Source organism: Aythya marila, assembly GCF_965140915.1.
Source record: "Aythya marila genome assembly, chromosome: Z".
NCBI lineage: Eukaryota > Metazoa > Chordata > Aves > Anseriformes > Anatidae > Aythya > Aythya marila.
The window spans coordinates 18,572,902-18,591,584 of NC_139080.1; the positions used below are offsets into that span (position 1 = coordinate 18,572,902).

The following is an 18,683-nucleotide window of genomic DNA, read 5'->3' on the forward strand; positions in this document are numbered from 1 at the left end:
GACTTGCTCGTGTCAGCCGTGTGGCACTCCCAGTTAACGTCCGGCAAGTTGAAGTCCCCCATAAGGACAAGGGGAGTTAATCTCGAGGCCTCTCTTAGTTCTGTAAAGAATAATTTATCCGCGCTATCATCCTGGCCAGGCGGTCTGTAATAGACTCCCACAACGACATCCCCTTTATTCGTTCGTCCCTTGATCCTTACCCAGAGGCTCTCAACTTTGCCATCGCCGACCTGAAGTTCCACACAGTCCAGCCCCTGCTTCACATACATCGCCACCCCACCACCTCGCCTACCCTGCCTGTCCCTCCTGAAGAGCCTGTAACCATCTATCGCAGGTCCCTGTCAGCTTCAGCCCTTCTGGGATGCTGTGCTTCTGTGAACCACAGGCTACACACCTAAACAGCAATGAGCTAAAAATATACCACATTTTACAGGGAAGAAGTCAAGGTTTCACATTTTGCCTGATTTCAGATGTTAAGATCTCAGAATGAGGCAGCCATGCATGAACATTGATCTACCAACTGTGTGTTCTATGTCTGTAAGTATTCAGAAACAAACTAAAAGTTTAGTGAAGCAGAAGCATGCTACCCACTCAAGTCCTCAAATTTCTATTACAGCAAGATAGATACTGGCCATGTGAAAGGAACTGACAGTAGAGGAGCCCATTTAGAAAAGAAGCATATCCAGAAAAGGCACCTCAGTATATGTTTAATTTGTTTCAGATTACAGAATCACAGAATGTTAGGGATTGGAAGGGACCTTGAAAGATCATCTAGACCAATCCCCCAGTTAGTCACAGTCTCGAGTTTAAATACATGTTTAAATGCTTTCTTAGGCAGGGTCATAGAACAGAGCTACAGTGCGCATGCACACACACAGTTTCAGATATTTGTTTACTGGCTAGTTCTAGAGAAATCGGTGACTTCTCCCACTTTTAGGTATTGTGTTAAAATACGTCCAGGGCCAACACAGCTTTACAACTCATTAATGAACAAGGATAATTAACTAAGTACTGAGCACTTCTCAGTCTGAAAGTAAGGTAGTTTTTTTTTATTTTGACAGATGAGCATCCAATAAAATATGCTTGAGTATTAACTAGCTCCTTCTCAACCACAACTCCATCCTCTTTCTTTTGTTTGGCAAACCAATATCATTTATGTACCATCATAGGAAGGAAAGAATTTCTGAGGGCATCCCAGAAATATATGAGTAAAGAACTGAATGTCACTGCTTTTTTTTTTTCCCCTTCATAAATGTAAAAAAAAAAAAAATTACTTTTAACCTTAAAAAAAAATGGTGTTTTGAATATTTAATTCATATTCTAAACGTTTGATAAAATCAGCTGCAGGAAACATGCTCATATTAGAAGACAGGCACAGTATAAGTTATTTCCCATTCTTAGACATCTTCATAGTCATTTCTAAATTGATAATCAATGTTCCCATTTTCGAGCCTGTTCTGAAGACCAAGCGAGATGACCACGGAAACCAGTAACTTGGTGGCAGATGTACTGTAAATTAGCAACTTCTTAGGCAAAAAAGATGAGTGGTCTCAACCCTCCAGACCTAAAGTTAGTGACCACGTGACTTATGAACGGCAGATGAGGTTTTAAGAATGATGAGAACTAAAGACAGGACAGTTTCACATTCATTTCCAGTGATGCTTATGCCCCTTTAACATTGCCTGTCTCTTCTCAAGCTTTTTGTCACTGCTTAATTTTCCATTGACTGACACTGTATCTTCCGTTTTCTCCCAGTTCATCTACAAGAAATACTCAAAACATATTTAACACTGGGAGGTGAGGGGAAGGGGGCGAAAGCAGTATGGGTTTCTGAGCTCAAAGGGTTTTTAATACACAAAAGTAAGAATGAATTTTTATGTCTTTGTCCCCTGCTTCTCTTCATTCCCAATAATGAAATCAAAGCTCAAAAGACATCTGTGGTTAGAACATGCTTTCAATAGCACTACTGAGCTGCACCTGAATAGCAATGAAGACCAATCCTGACATCCTTACTTAGCTGTTGACAGTGTACAGGTCTTATGCAGACAAATAAAAGTCCAAAAGGTCTGGTTCTTGTGAGCATTAAATAAAATTCATACAAGAGTAGCAGCTGCCAGGTTTTCTGACACCCAGAATTAAACTGGTACCCTTAAGGGATAAATGAACTAAGTGCTGTGTTTGATCCAAACAGAATACTTCTTTGGCAATGCCCAGCTGGCTTGTTAGCCAGTTGATTACAACATTATGCATATTAATATAATTATTATGCAGTTATTTATATTTTCAAACATCCATCAGACACAATAGGTGGGTAAAAGGAAACAATTCAAAATCCAATACAGACAGTATTTCTAGTAAAGTTAGTTATCATTAGCCCTATGAAAACAATAAAGAATTCCAAAGAAAATGTTTCTTTTTAGTTAGAGTCATATATTTAGCCAAGATCTCTAGAAATATTTAGACAGATTTTGTACCATGATCTATGTGATATATGGAACAATCCAGTCCCCTGGACTGGTATCTGCTGATCCCAGCCCTTGAATGACGCAAGCCAATTTACACAGCCTGGCATGCAGAGACATTAAAATCATGTAAAATAACTTACAAGAGTTATAGCTAAAGGCAGGACCTAAGACTTTATGTTGGCACTTGACAAATGGTGGATTCCATCCATGCTTGCTAGTTTAATGAAAATAAATATGATGTTATTCTTCAGAGTTAGAATATTTTTCCTCTAGGCTAAGAAAGACAAGCTACTAACATTTCATATGATGGATAAAAGCAAAAAATTGCTTTACTCTTGGAAAAAAGAAAAAAAGAAAAGATACTATCTTTTGCCATGTTTCAATTGGAAGGAACACACATATTTTGAATTTTATTGAATGGATGAAATACATTTAATCATTTGCTTTCAAGGAAAAGAAGTCACAGGAATGAGCTCTAATAACCATTATAAAAAAACTTGCTGTTGTGCTTGCTCTTCCCAGACTCGTGGCATTTCCACAGACAAGCTATCCCATCAGCCGCAACTGAAAAGAGCCTGCTCTGGTCTGGGCTCAGGGCTATATGCAGGACTCTCCCTTTATGACCTGGAAGACAAAATATGTACAAAAAATGCAAGATATAGCACAGTTTTACAGAGAGAATGTCTATCACTTTTATCACACCCATCCACAGCAGAGGTTGTGCTACTTTTACTGCATCGGGTTGATGTGCTTCACAGGATGTGTAAAGATAGCCTTTTTTATAGAGAACTTTCACATTAAGAAAGAACTGAAGGCGGTATTTTCTTTTTAGGGACCAAGCTTTAACTGCCAGTATTGCATTGCATTGCAAAGTAATTTCTGTCAAAGAAAAACATTAAACCTGAACTCATGATTCTCCACTGCATTTACAACATCAGTCTCATCTGTGTTTGGTAATGTCTCTCACTCCTGAGCTTTCCCATCTGGCTGCACATGCCTTGCAGACAGTTTGCAGCTGATCCAACAATCATGAGATAGTGTTTCCAGCTGCTACGTTATTACTGTTAAAAGGATTTTTTAACAGTGATCCCAATGAATAATTTATTGAAATTGAGCACATCTGAGTTTGTCTGCAGTTGTATTAAACTTTGGCAGCTAGATACTGAAAGCCAGAAGCTATCCCAGCCTGGCAGCACAAATAATGTACAAAAGGCATTAACAAGGTTAATGGTTATACATATATATAATAATAACCATATATAATGGTTATTAATAAGGTTATACAAGCATCTCCCTCGGTAGAAGTAACTGACTTTAGAAACAAAGAAAGAAAAACTGTTTGGTATTAAATTGAGACTACTGAGACCTGTATTTACCTCATTACTCTGCCATAAGCCTTTGTGTGATCTTACGCAATGCTAGTGCTAAGGTTTTAGGCACAAAGGGGCATAACGAATCAGAAGCTTTCCAATTTTACTTATTGGCTTCTTTGGGTTGATGAGTTACTGATGGTCATATAGTTGAGGTCATCCTCCACAGGGGAAAAAAAAAAAAAAAGACACTTTTGAGACATAGTGTCTCTCACCTAAAACAGACAAGATGAACCACATCCTAAAAAGAAGTGTGAAGGTGTGAAGAAAGTCCTGGGTGAACAACTTGAAGGAATATAGATGATCTTCGTACCCACATTCTCCATGAACACAATGGGGAAATAATATTAATCCTCAGAATGATATTATGAGGATAAGCATGTGAAGACCTGTAAGGCCCTCTGACACTGTGGAACTTACCACAATGGTACCTGATGAAGATCCACAGGAGTGTCGTAGATGGCCAGTCTGCCCTAACTTTGTGAAGCTGCTGCAATGGCTTTTTGACTGAAAGGAAGTTTCTGCTGTCCTAGTGCTGAGAAATATGTGTCCCACCTAAACTTTGTAATCAGAGTTTCAATACCACTACTAAATTATTCCAGCAGATATTTTTTGAGGCTTTGCTCTTTCTTAAGATATTGAAGAGTACACAATCTTTGTCAATATCAAGGACCAGGAGTTTGCAAGCCAGAAATTTCCTTTCACTGTCTCCATTCAGTGTCTGTAGCAATTCTGAAGGAGCAGTTGCAGATGTGGCCTTTGTAAGCATCCAAAACTATTCACAATACTGACTGAAAACTAATTACTAGTTTCAGTCAAAAAGAAGAGAAGAAGGATCAGAAGAAATCAGAAAAGTTGAAATTATTCATTTCCATATTTTCTGAGTAGAGAAGGCTGGGGTTTTATGTTTCAAGATCACATCCAGGCACTTTTCACAGCAATTACATGTTTTGGTTCCTTATGTGTTTTCTTTGATCTAAAAGAACTGCTCTGAGGGAGGACATTTATATCCAAAATGCATTTTTTTTCTAGTGAAACTAGAAACTCTAATAGTTCTATCAGAAGCATATCAGAGATGGGCTCTGCAACAAGAAGGTTACTATCTTTCACTCGTTATTCTGTTCTGAATATGTTCAGCAATAGGAAGTACTAAAGTACTCAGCAGTAGTTTTTGATGCTTCACCTGAGTACTTTCAGGATTTTCAGAATTTGGCAGGATTCAACAATGAAATTCAGTTACAATTTATCTATTAATTTCTTTGGGTGTAAGACTCACGTGTTGAAGAGTGTTTGAGGCTGATTTTGAACCATGTCATAATCATCCATTACAGTGTTTTTTTCTGAACATATTTTGATACATTTTAAATTGTTTCAAGCATTCACTTGCTTACAATAAGTTAGTAAGTCTTCATAAGCAGAAATATATCTGTGTAAGAGCAATCTGGTCTTTTTATTCAATAAAATTATTTTAAAATAAAATTATTTTCTTTTGCAGGTGAAGTAAACTGAATCAGAAACAGGCTGATAACTAACCCTCCAGCATCAAGAAGTTAACAACATCTTTTACTTATATGGTAAACGTTTTACACCATACACTGTTCTCAAAGGTAGATCTAGGTTTTCTTTGAAAAACTACATTCAAGAAAAACTACACTCAAGAATTGAGAAACCTTAATGCAGCAGTTAAGACTAATGATCATGTCACTTTCCATATTATTTCTTAGAATATCACATGCAATTATCTGCAATTAATTATTACAAATTATTTGAAATTATCTGCAAATTAATTATCTGCAAATTATATGCAATTGAGAGACATAAATATCCCACAAATTAGTAGGGATAAGAAAAAGCAGCACGGATAAGCAGCACAACACAAGGATAACCTGTAACCAGATAAACAAATGTCTTTGCTGACCTCTCTTCCTTTTGTCTTTGTTTTGACTATTCTTTGATTTCCCCTTATAGTCTAGTACTGAAGTCAGGTCGCTGGTTCCAAGGACAGCATGCCAGTATAGCACACATCAGAAATTTAATAAATGCCCTCAAATGTAATAATAGGGTATAAAAAGCATTTGTAAATATCAACTATGTCTGTCAGGTTAAAAATGCAAAGCTTCATTTGTTATATCTTGTCGGTGAGTGTGAAAACCAACCATACTTGAGAAAATGCAGCCATGTGCAAATTTGTGCTTTCCTTTTAACTTCAGGTTATCTACTGGATCACTTCAGCTAACACTGGAACAAATAAAACACAATGCATCTGACTGACAGCAAGCACCAGCAACAAAAAAGGCTTAGTGTCAAAAAACAACTGTGATATGTAGCTCTGCAGCTTCATGGACCAATACAGAGTTGTAAGGGAACTCCACTGCATGTCAGCGTGGCACAAGGGAAACATGCTGCACTACATTGCTTCACAGCTAAAATCATTAACTAAAACTCAGACATAGAGATTTATTTCAAACTTCATTTGGAAGCTGGTTCAGTATCCCGGCATGACCAGCTGTAAACCAGAAATCCCACTTCTGGTTTGTTTTATCTAGAAGGCCATCAGCCTACAATATACTGGCAAAAACACTTAGTCCAGGCCCAGAAAACCTTAGGGTGAAGACACCCCCAACATCCTGCTCCTGGGGTGGTGTCCTGGTTTCAGTTAGGACAGAGTTAATTTTCCTCCTAGTAGCTGGTGGGGTGCTATGTTTTGGCTTAGGATGAGAAGAGTGCTGATAACACGCTGATGTTTTAATTGTTGCAGAGCACTGCTTACACCAAGCTTCTCACTCTGTCCTGCCAGCAGGCAGGCTGGGGGTGCAGCAAGAGCTGGGAGGGGACAGAGCCAGGACAGCTGACCCAAACTGGCCAAAGGGGTATTCCGTACCATTTGGGGTCATGCTGAACAACATATAGGGGGGGCTAGCTGGGGTGAGGGGAGCCAGACTGCTCGGGGTTAGGCTGGGCATTGGTCAGCGGGTGGTGAGCAATTGCATTGTGCATCACTTGTTTCATACACATTAGTAGTAGTAGTACTATTATCATCATTATTTTTATAATTATTATTATATTTTTCTGTCTTAATAAACTGTCTTTATCTCAACCCACAGGCTTCACTTTTCCATTTCTCTCCCCCATCCCAGAGAGGGAGGGGGGAGGGGGAGCGAACGGCTGTGTGGTGTTTAGCTGCCGGCTGAGTTAAACCACAACAGGTGGCCTTAGAAATGATAAGAGAACCCCATCATTAAAACCAAGGAATTTTACAGAAGCAACTTACACCGTTATCTTAATAAGTCAACCTTTACAATTCCATACATCTGGATTCTGTGAATGAATGTATGCACGTAGGTAGTGACAGGAAGTGTGGGCGACTGCTCTTTTTAACTTTATTTTACTTAAAAGTATAAGGTTTGCATTTGTGAAAACATGTTGATTAGACAGGAAGATAGCTAATTGAAATAGTTAAAACTATTAACTGAAATACTTGCCATAGAGTTCCAATGAATTGACAAGCATGGGATACTCCCACATTTTCATCTGATTTCCAGGAAGGCCTTGTCCAGTCATCAGTTCACTGGTTTTGGGTAACCAGAGCAAGGAACAAATCTATTGCAATGTAAAATAATGTTTTAGTTTTCAGAAAGGCTTCATATACACCATCCAGTAGATCTGAAATGTTTTCTACAGTATTTAAACAAGCTGAGAAGTAGCCCCAACAGAATATTTACTTATTTAGAAGGATCTTTCTATTTCTTGCAATACTTGAAAGCACAGCTGTTTTATTGTCTAAATGTGGTAATAGCCTATCAGTATAAAACCAAAGCCCTTTAAACACATCTTCAGCTAAGTTGTCATAGCTCCAGGAATATCAACAGTTATGCTGCTTTATTCCAGCCGACAATCTGTTCTTCTGTCTCCTAATATGCAAACTCCAGAGACTGATGTTTGCCCTCTGACTCTTAGACTTCTCCCTACACCAGCACTCTGGGATGTTTCCTTCCCACTCAATGTTCTCTCCTCATAAGAGTTTTGGCCAAAACCATCATTGTCACTACGGAAAAGAAGATAAAAAGTGTCTGGCTGTGAGACCACCTCCTCTTCAAGCACTTCTGTGTGGAGACAGAAGTGGTGAATTAAAAACAACAAACTGCTTCTGAGTCCAGCCATACACTGCAGTGCTGAATGTAGCACAATGCTACAAGAAGCAGATCCAGAGAAAATCCTGCTGTTCCTCTGTCCGCAGAACCACCCTCAAAGTCAGTGGGAGTTTGCCAAATGAGCACAGCTATACAAGAAGAGCATAGCCTAAGCATGCAGACATTTCATCATTTCACCTGAGAATCTGTAGCTGCACTTTGGATGATTTTCTCACGGTTTATGTCCCAGACACGCAAAATCCCATCTTTCATTCCACCCCCTGTAGCAAGGACTTTGGACTGCCAAGGACACCAGTTCATAGCCTGAGAAGAAAAAAAAAAAAAAAAAAAAAAAAAGGAAAAGAAAACATATGCCAGAACAGACTAGGAGGTTAGCTCAAAAAACAGAGAATAGATTTTGCTTAAAAGCCTAACTGGAAAAATGAACTGCAACAAGCACCCAGAATGTATCTTTTCTTTTTTTTTCCACCCTATATCATTCTCCTCCTTCCATATACACGCAGAATGTAGGATCCCAAACCTCCAAGAACTCCTTCCTTTGACATTGCTTCACATTAGCACCCACTCCATCACACAAGCCCATTACACTCTAGCTTCTCTGTTTCCCCTTCACAAGTCACAGAAGTACCAGAAGAAGCCAGCAGAATACAGTCTGACTTACTGTCTGAAAAAGCCATCACAGAAGCTTCAGCAACATGGCTTACAGGACTTAAAAGAAAGATGGCCTCTTCTGAGTTATTTCCTCAGTATGCCTAAGGCCAAGTCTCTACCTGAAGACAAGTTACTAAGAACTGATTTCTACCTATTTCAATAACCTTCTCTAACCCTTTAACATCAGTGCTTCAAGCCAGACACAGAATTTTCTGGGAGGATTAACAGTTCATAAATGCTAGACTCCCCCTTACTGCTGATACCTGTCCTGTCTCCCTCACAGATTGGGACTTTATAAAGTCAGAGAATCTAAATTGTCCCGTTTCCAGTTTCTCAGTTCAGATCCTTTGTTACCAGCAATCATACCCTGAAATGAGAATATGATCAGGATGTCAAAAGAAACCTCACATTTAAAATAATTTCAGCAGAAGGAAGTTCTGAGAGACTTTTCCAGAACTCCTATTATTGAAAGGTCTTGTTTGGTAAATTTTAAGTATTGTGCCACTGAAGTTTTCTGCGCAGGATAAAGAGGGGAGCAGGCTGTAGGTTTCATTGCTATTTGATATAGTATTTACAAAGGCCTAATGATTTGGTAACATTTCCTAATCAGTCAAAGCACTATCAAACTTATCTGCATGAGAACTGGTCTGAAAATTAACTGCATTGGAGTCAGGAGAAGAAGCCAACAGAAATCCAAAGAAACTGAAATAATCTGAAAAAATCCGTAACTGTTTACATCAACAACATAATTTCATGAGATCAAATACAAAAAAGAAGATGTTCCTCCACCATATACCTTAACTGCTGAAGAGTGAGGTATGGTCTTCAATGGCTGTGACTGCACTTTCACACCAGGGTCACTAGGCCAGATATTCAACGTACCATCATTAGATCCACTTGCGAGCAGCTGGTCGGTTAGCGACCATTTCAGGCTGCAAATGCTTTGTTTGTTTTGGCAAAGAGTCCCAATGTGGTGCTGAGCAACACGAACATCATGATGATGAATAGATCCTAGTCGTGAACCACTGTAAATGAGAAAAAGACAGCTTACATTTGATGTTAACAACAGCAATCTACCTCATCATATTCATGTTTCTTCAGTGGTTTCAGAAGCAAACCACATCAGAGCAAAGCATGCATGCAGTACAACAGTACTTTGTCAGGGGTGGCTCACAACAGAAAGCGACAAAGCGGCTGCTCGGAACCAGCCAGGCAAAATACCTGCTCTTCATCATGGTTTTCATTTGCCTGAATCCATATTGCAATGTATGCCTGCTTGTTCAACAGTTAACCACTCAATGTAAACTCTTTCCATTCTTCAAAAGAAGTATTTTTGCAACATGAATTTTGCCAAGGCTGGATGCGACTCCACGCCTAACAAAGAGGCAGTGTAAAACTGCACTGGCCTGGGAAAAGGCTTAGGAGTCACTGTGCTCTTCTGTCCTGTCCCCCCTCTTGGCCCCTTTCTCTTTCCCTTTTCCAGGTTGAATGAAAGTCTGCACCAGTCACCTCTACCTGTCACAGAATATTTCCCCTCTTTGTCTGACACTGCTGCACTAGTTACCTGTTAGAAAATGGGTGCATGGTTTTATCTTTCCTGAGGGTCCACTCCCTCAGGCTGTGCTCTCCCACGGGTACTATGGCCAGAAGAGTCAGTCTACCAAAGGAAGGAAGAAATGCCCTGTCTGGAAGCACAGCTACTGTTACAGTTTATCTCCTGGATGTGGGTTTTACTCATCAGTGGTCACTGCCTTTCTAAGGATATTACCTACATTAAACATATACCAAAACCTCCTGCTGGAAATTAACATTTCCTGTTCTGATGACACTGAAAAAATCAGCAAATTCAATACCTACTTTCTGGGTATCCAAGAAACATGTATCTGACATTACTGCAACAGACCCATTTCAGGCAATAACGACTGGAGACCTTCCCGTACCGACTCTTAAAGATTTCTCAGATGCAAGTAGAGTGATTTGGAAGCTCTAAAAATGCACAAAGTGACTGAATGCCACTCTATTGTGCTTGGATTACCTACCTGCCATGCTCTTCAAGTCTACAAAAGCCTGAAAGATTTCAACCAAGCAGTGCACTAGTGAATATTAAGCACATCTTTATGGAAAATATCTGTAAATATACATAGCAGTATATGCATTATATGCAAAGGCATGATCATTTCTCTCCTGAAGCTTTGTATAGATTTTTCCTCCTAAATAATAAGCTTTAATTCTAACCAAAAGAGATGAATTGAATGGCCAAATTAAGGTTTTCAGTGATTGTAGTGGCAGGAGTGGGAAGGAGCTTGGCTCCCAAGAATCCTGTTTGAAAATAAAGTTTTTGATTTGGTATAATAAAAAATCAGAATTATTTGCTTTTGACAAAGAAGATAGTATCTGTTTTGCTAAAGACAAATAGAAGCTAATAAAAATTTGGGACAAGTTAATTTGTAATACTGAAATTTGTTTAGAGGTTCATTATTTTGAGGATGCAATTTTTAACCACATGAATTAGTGTGCAATCCCAAAGTATCAACTGTTGATATTGAAGTTGTCTGTAAGAATTGTGCTTTTATTTTAGTTATAAGGAATACGAATTCCATGCCTTTTTTATTTTTTTTTTAATTTATTATATGGATTATTTTAACTGTGCAGTAATGATATGGTTAGATTCAGACTTAAAAAAAGATAAATCTGTTATCTGAACCTAGACTATCAACAATAACTGTAGTTCACAGATCCATGTTGAATTTTATACTCATTTTCTACTCAGATTTGTAATGCTTCTGTTGTTTTCACTCCTTTGGCCAAGCTGAAATGCACACTGAAACTATTCATTACTGTTACAAGGTTATGCCACTTGGCACTGGCAGGTGTTGAAGCTACACCCTTGTAGCTTAGCCCACCACAGTACCTACTTCTGCAAGAGCCACAGCACTTTATTATCTGCTTGATTATCTGGTATCCTTGTACCTCACTCCATCTACCACACCCAATAGAACCAAAAGCCACAGCATCATATGAAATCAAAATAAAACTACCTCTAGCGTTCTTATCAAGAGATACTTTCTTGAGGTTAACAACAAAGTTAGTCAACCTTTGCTATTGTTTCCGTGTTGCTATGTAGCTAAAAAGACGGGTGCTCCCATGATATCAATGGAGCCTAAGATACAGGCCCTCTCCCTTGCATTGAGTAGGCTAAGATTTTTGGAGCCCAGACCCGCTGGAGACAATACCATTTAGAGCTCAGGCTTTTCACAAAACTAGAACCATAGTCTCCACATCCTAGTGAGATTCTGCAATTGCTGACAGTTTTCTAGAAGAGTGAGAAGAAAAGACTGAAGAGGTGGGATAAATTCCTTTTGGCTTCTATCCTGCCATTAAGGAAACCTACATATTATTCCTGCAAAGGCTGTTAAGTCACAGGATATATCACCTACAAGCAGAGCCAACAAAAACACCTAAAATGAAAGCTTGACACTTGTCTAAGTGAAAGCATCAGGATTCTTTCTGGGAACATGCTACACCACCCACCTGCTCAGAATATAATGATTCCAGCTCAGAGCACCAACTACAGACAGGTGACCAAACATATTTCTCAACCTCTTTTTGGTTTCAATGTCCCACAGCTGCCAATCCAAAACAAGCAAAACAAATACAAATTTAAGAGGAAAAATATACATATATACAAATATATTGTTCTCATAATTTGCATGTAAACCACTGCCCAATTCTAGTTTGACATACGGACAACTTCAAGCTCATTTATTTCACAACTAAGACAAGAAGGAGTATTTTCAAATTTTACTGTGAGAGAATGTGCATCTCTGAGATTAAAGCTATTTATTTATATGGCAGTGTTTGGAAGTGCATGTTTGAATGCACTGCCCTTCAGTACCTTCAGACTGCTGACTCAGAATTGCAGCAGGTAGATCCCCATATTTTCTAGCATCTCAGCCAAGGTCCAAAAAAACCTTTCAATAAGAGGACTGCTCTGTAACAGCAGCCTGAGGTGTATGGGTATAATCAGACTGAAGTCAAATTCTGCATGTAAGTGTGTGAATCCATAAAGAGAATTTTAGCTGAAGTTCTAAAGGCATCTGTCACTACTGGACAGATCTCTTTGTAAGAGATGTACAAGAAAGAATAGCCTGTGCTGAAAAATAATTTAGAGTTCCTTTTACTTTTGGAAAAATTCTGACTCTTTGGACAGCTGAGTCATTAGTTCAGTCACCAGCTCTTTAGTAGCTTCAGAGGCTCCATGTAGATAATAGTGGATAGCATCTACTTATTCAATAAAATGCATGATAATATGGGATAAGTGCTAAATATTGTCTCCAGAAGGGTTTTTCTGTATTTCAGCCAATCTTTCTGTTTTGTTTCAATTAAAAAAAAAATATATATATATTGTCTTGTGGCTATTTTAGCTAGAAATGGATAAAAGACTAAAAAAGTAAATTATTAAGTACTTGCACTTCTCCATCACTAGTGCCAACTGCAAGGCAAGTTCCTTCTTTTATCCAAGCCAGAGATGAAATGTATTTGGAACAGGAATTCAAACCAATGCTTTCAATGCCTTGAAGAGTTCTTCCATTCAAGATGTGTGCAGCAGGTCCTACAGCAACAGCAATGAGATTTTCAAGGTTCCAGTCCAGTATGTTCAGATCTAGAAGAAAGCTACTAAAAATCACTGCAAGAAGGTTGTAGGTAGGGGATGGGAGAGAGGCGCATGGTTTTGGGGGAGAGGTGTTGTTGTTTTGTTTGTTTTTTACTAGCTATGGGAAAACTTCAGGACATTGTTTCTATGAAACCATTACTAGCTAGTGTTTGATGAAGACACCAAATGAGAACTAAATGAAGGAGAGTATTTCTAACAAGCCAAGGTCTTCATCAGGCTAGTGTCCACAAGCTGGTACGCTTGTACAGCAGAACATGACTGACAGATTCCTCATCATTTTTTTTGCATCTATCATACTCCATTTTGGATGCTCACATCACTCTAATTTCTGCCACCAGAAATGAGGGTTCTTCATCACTAGCTGTTTGCCAGCTGTTTGATTAGAGTCCTGGTTGCTGCAGTCAGAAATAAGTATTACGAAATCATTTCCAAAGACTATTTATGCTTAATCTTGGGACACACTGTGCATAATCAGTGTAAATCATCCAGGTAGAAATCCAGCCTCAATCTGCATGCAAATAAACCTTTGTCCTGCTCACAGATTTACATCTAAAGAATATTTGTAAGGACATGTTAAAAGTTGAAATAAAAAAAGCACAGGGACACTTTTTAACACTTTCATATACAGGGTTGTTAGAATGTCAGAAGTGTTAAGACACATATTTGGTGCTTATATTTATTCTATTATTATTATTATTATCATTGTTATTGTTATTATTATTATTATTTTATATATGGTGCTATATATTTAGACCAGAAATCCATGCATGTTCAGGTGTAACTTGTGTATGCTTAATTTTTGCCTATACATCACCAAACATGTAAGTGAGAATTTAGTTCAGAAGGTATGTGTCATCTAAACTATAGACAACATCAATGATGTCTCCCTAAACCAAGAGATTTCAAAGTCTTCTCAATAAACCTGCTGCTGTATTAACAGTCTGCTAGACATCCAAAGCAGATATCTGAAATGTCCTTAGCTTAATTAATAAGCAGGGATAAGTATATGGGTTTGACTTTAAAGTTGTATTGATACCTATTGCTGAAGAAAGCTGCATGAGATTTAGGTGATACTGATTCTTGGGTTTGATCGGTCATCTCTACATCCTGAGTCAGGCAGTTTTCAAAGGTGAAATGTTATTAAAAAAAATTACATTATGCATAAGTCTTGGAGAGTTTCCATTTGATCTGAAGGGGACACACATTTGCCATCTTTCTAGATGCATGTATCAGTATCCCCAACCTCTGCAGAAGCCTTTGAATAGAAGAAAGTAACTTACAGTAATCATCGCGCAAGCCAGCAATATGAAGCCTCACTTCTGGCTCCAATGGCATGGGTGACTTCACAGTGGTAACAGCTCTAAACTCATTCTGTGTCCTTTCTTGACATCCTGTATTTGAAGATGCACCATGCACAGTTCAATAATGCAAAATGCCACCAGTTTTTCTCATGCCTAAGCCTTTCACACTGACTATATTAGACTGTCCATTGTCCACAGCATTCCAGAAGGGTTTGATTTATCCTGTGTAGGCCAAAACACTGCACACAAAAGTAGGTGAAAGCTACCTTTTAACAACTCTTTCAAATCTCCATGGATGTAATTTGCTAGAGTGAAGAATAGGGTCCGCTATATTTTATTTAAGTTGTCTCACAGCTCAGTGCAGAACATGGTTCACTTTGTCTTTGGTTAGCTTTCTGTCAGAAGTTGCTATTGGACTCTCCCACTTTAAAACCCCCTCAGACAGCAATTAACCTTTTTGCTTTCTGATGTTAATATCACGTTAAAAGGTCTCTCCCACCAACAGCTAACCACAGGAAAAGGTTTTTAATGCACACCCACTTTGATCACAGCACACCAAGCTTGTGACAATGCAAAAGTGAGAAACAAAAGCAGTAGCAGTAAAAAACAGGTATGAGCAAACAGAAGAGTCAGCCCTTGTGGTCATTGTCTACGGTACGCTGCAACTGTTAAGCATTGTAGGAAAAGATCATTAGCACCATGAATCATTTAATGCTACATTTTTATGAGTAAGAAATTGTCTTTCTGTAATATGCAGAGAAAAGAGTTGGAGACTCATATTTCTGCACTTTCCTCTGTTTTGACTTCATTTTTGAACTATTCTCCAGAGAGGAATACTTAGAAAGAATGCCAAAAGCTTCAAGGGCAGAATAGATTATCTACCTTGACAACTAACCTTTTCTGTTCAAAAAAAAGTCAACACTCACAAGTTTTTGCACTCTTAACACAAATACATGCATTATCATCCCACACGGAAGTCTTATCAATGACAAATTGCGGAGAACATTTCACACAGTCCTTTCCTACTTTGTCCTTAGTCTTCTTCCCTAATCCAAAATGAATTTCTGCCAAACAACTGTTTCTCCTCTCAACTGTAGCACCTCCCCCCTAAATGAAGACTGTAGATTAGCAAGAAGTAGGCCACGGTGATTTTTTTCCAGATCTAAGTCTGTGGAATTAAAATATCAAGCAGGATTGCAGGAACAACTGAGTGTGAGACCTTGCTTGCCCTATGCAATATGTAACACTTCTTCCTAACACTAAAAATGGTCTGATATCACTGAAATGAGATTTGTCTGTGCAGCAATATATATTTCTAATATCTAGATTCTGGGTTAGTTTTTGAAAATTTACTGTTTCTGAACCCAGACAAATAGGACAGTTCAGGGAAGCTACAGCACTTAATTATAACAGTTGGAGAATGACAACTTTTGACACAATTTGAAAATGATTTTCTTCTTTAATATTGGTAGCTGGGATTAAGGATTGAGATAAAAAGGATGAAATCATCTGTGTAACTCACTTCAGCTTTCTCTTCTCTCATATGCAATTTATCTACCCCAAACTCGTATTGATACGATTTCAGCTCTATTCACGTGTCCATATATGGACACGTGAATGTGCATAACAGACTTTCTTATTAGTGGAAATTAAGCTTTATTACACCATTTTGTGTTGTTTTGCCTGAGTACTAGAAGATTATCACTGGTTTTTGATAGGATTTCAGGTCTCAAATGCCTATGTCACTTCTCAAAACAAGACTCAGGAAGAGGTAAGTAGTCATCACTGGCATGTAAGACCACTTGATCAACAAGTAGGTACGTGGAATAAAACCCAGTATTCCTGATATCTATATTCATTTGCCATTAAGAAAAAATACTGTGACTATTCCCTATACTGTTGCTATTGACTGCTATGAAGCAAGTTTTATGTGCATGGAAAAGAGTAACAAATGAATATACACCGGTCTCTCACATGCCCCTGAACTTCTTCCACATGAGCTGAACTCCAGTCATATAGAGGTTGTTTCTCACTATTTTTACATGAGCATGAATCAAACTCTGAATGGAAGGAGTCCAGCACAGAAATAGCCAGATCACCAAAACAAATTACCTAAGACAGAACACAGTAAAATTTTGGTTTGGTATCTCATAAAGTGTTGCATACCCAAAAAAACCTCTGGGAATATCTGTATTATTTGACAGATTAGATTCTCACATCTCACCCAGCTTCTAGTCCCCTGAGCATTCACATTCTCTGTATGCTCATTCAGTCCTAGGATATTTTTGGCGTGAACTAAACTAATCAACTCCCAGTCAGATGAAACCAGAAGCAATGCTGGGGACAATCTGTTCCAGCTACCTTTCCCTACAGGTAGGTGCAACAAGAGTCCACTATCTCTGTATGTTTTAAACTCTCATGTACCTAGAAGTCCATCTGATACTTATCACATTCCCTATCTGAAACTCAAAAGTCAAAAGGAATTCATGTGTCTGATCGTGCCCAAAGGAGAGCCAGGTAAAATACTAGGTGTTAACCACAATGGAAGAGGTGGGTGCTATTGCTTCAAAGGCAGTGGCAACTGAAGGAGAAGTAGCCTGAAGCTGTGTACATCTTAGCCACTTTGTATTATTTTGCAACACTTTTTGGAACAGATGTTTTTTTTCATGGTAGATGCAGCCTGCTCTATCTTCCTGTTCGGTGTGCATGGGGGTATTTGCTATAGTGGAACACAGGAACATACCTTTCCAGATGCAACTGCTATTTTCACAAACCTTCATGTCTACACTTTTGACCATGCTACATCCAACCTCTTGGACCACTGGAAGCTGAGTAGAACATTTCTGCCAATACATTGGAGTGAAAAGATGATTGAATGAAGAAATGTAACAAAATGTATATTTAAATATAAAGTAAAGCATAAAAATCAAAAAGACACAATATTTTTTACATGAAAGTTTTAGAATGACTTGACTCTTGGATGGAAGGTCAGTTAAAAATACACAATACCACTGTCCAAATCATATGCTCTGGCTAGAGTTATCATTTTTCCTTCCATAAAACACCAATTCACTGCTAACAATCATACAAATTCTAACAAAGCTGTTTGAACAAGGCCATCTTACCAGTAGAAAAGTTCTCAGGCTCTGTATGTGTACATATCACCTACTGAAACTTAGTGCCTTCTTGCCCTCTTTTAATTCGTATCGGCCTAATTTTAGCAGCATACAATGATAGATTTTCTACATGTAGGCAATATGTCTGATGCCTCAGGCTTGCTGATCAGTTTTGTAATGCATACATTGCAAGGTCCTTGATGCCAACATGAAACCTACTAGAGTCCCCACTCAGGCCAGGGTCCCGGAGTCTGGACACCACGATCCCATTTCTTAAACAAGTATTAAAATTTGAATCCACAGGTGCTAAAAATATAAACAGGGTGTTATTTATATAAATAACAGTTATTTATATAAAAATATAGACAGAGGAATAATAATTTTTTATAAAATTTCCTTGTGTGTCAGAGAAACAGATAATGCAGCAGACAAAGATAAGAAAAGTGAGATCTGACATGTTATTGGAACTCTTCCCTTAAAAAAAAAATAGATTAGGCCCTAGTTAGGTTTAGGCAAAATCAGGTAAAGGCTCAGATCAGTCCCATGGGATATGAATCCCTACACCAATCTCCAATAATATGCATTTCTTCCCAATGTTGTTTCACTTAATTGAACACTCTGATGTTAGTTGTCTGGTCTGTAATTCATTATTTACAGTCAGGTGGAAGTGCAGCTGATGTTTTTACCAGCCACTCAGTATGCTCTTTCTCCAGTGCCTGTGAAATCTATCTTTCCAAACACATCCAGTGTTACTCTTCTTAAAAACCCTGTTGTAATCATGATAAGAAATGTCTTAAATAAATATAACTGGAAAAAAAGTTTAGATTTTTATACATCCCATCTGTTCTACAGCAAGCCTTCAGCTCTGAGAAGCACTTTTTGCATGATTTATATAGACAGCTTGGCAGAAAGCTAATCAGATTGCTTGGATCTGTGTCCCTCTAAAATAAGTAC

General features: G+C 38.3%; 1 protein-coding gene across 1 annotated transcript in view; it reads right to left on the minus strand.

The window, feature by feature from the left end:
* Window positions 1-2,940: 2,940 nt before the first annotated feature.
* CDC20B (cell division cycle 20B) overlaps window positions 2,941-18,683 on the minus strand; it is a gene marked incomplete at both ends in the record, with an annotated part of 33,012 nt that continues 17,269 nt past the window's right edge. The window contains 8 exons of the mRNA XM_082782813.1: window positions 2,941-3,089; window positions 7,318-7,435; window positions 8,164-8,289; window positions 9,434-9,662; window positions 12,169-12,263; window positions 13,104-13,300; window positions 14,593-14,703; window positions 17,949-18,035. Coding sequence (XP_082638939.1) covers window positions 2,941-3,089; window positions 7,318-7,435; window positions 8,164-8,289; window positions 9,434-9,662; window positions 12,169-12,263; window positions 13,104-13,300; window positions 14,593-14,703; window positions 17,949-18,035 — 1,112 coding nt within the window. The remainder of the gene's footprint in view (window positions 3,090-7,317; window positions 7,436-8,163; window positions 8,290-9,433; window positions 9,663-12,168; window positions 12,264-13,103; window positions 13,301-14,592; window positions 14,704-17,948; window positions 18,036-18,683) is intronic.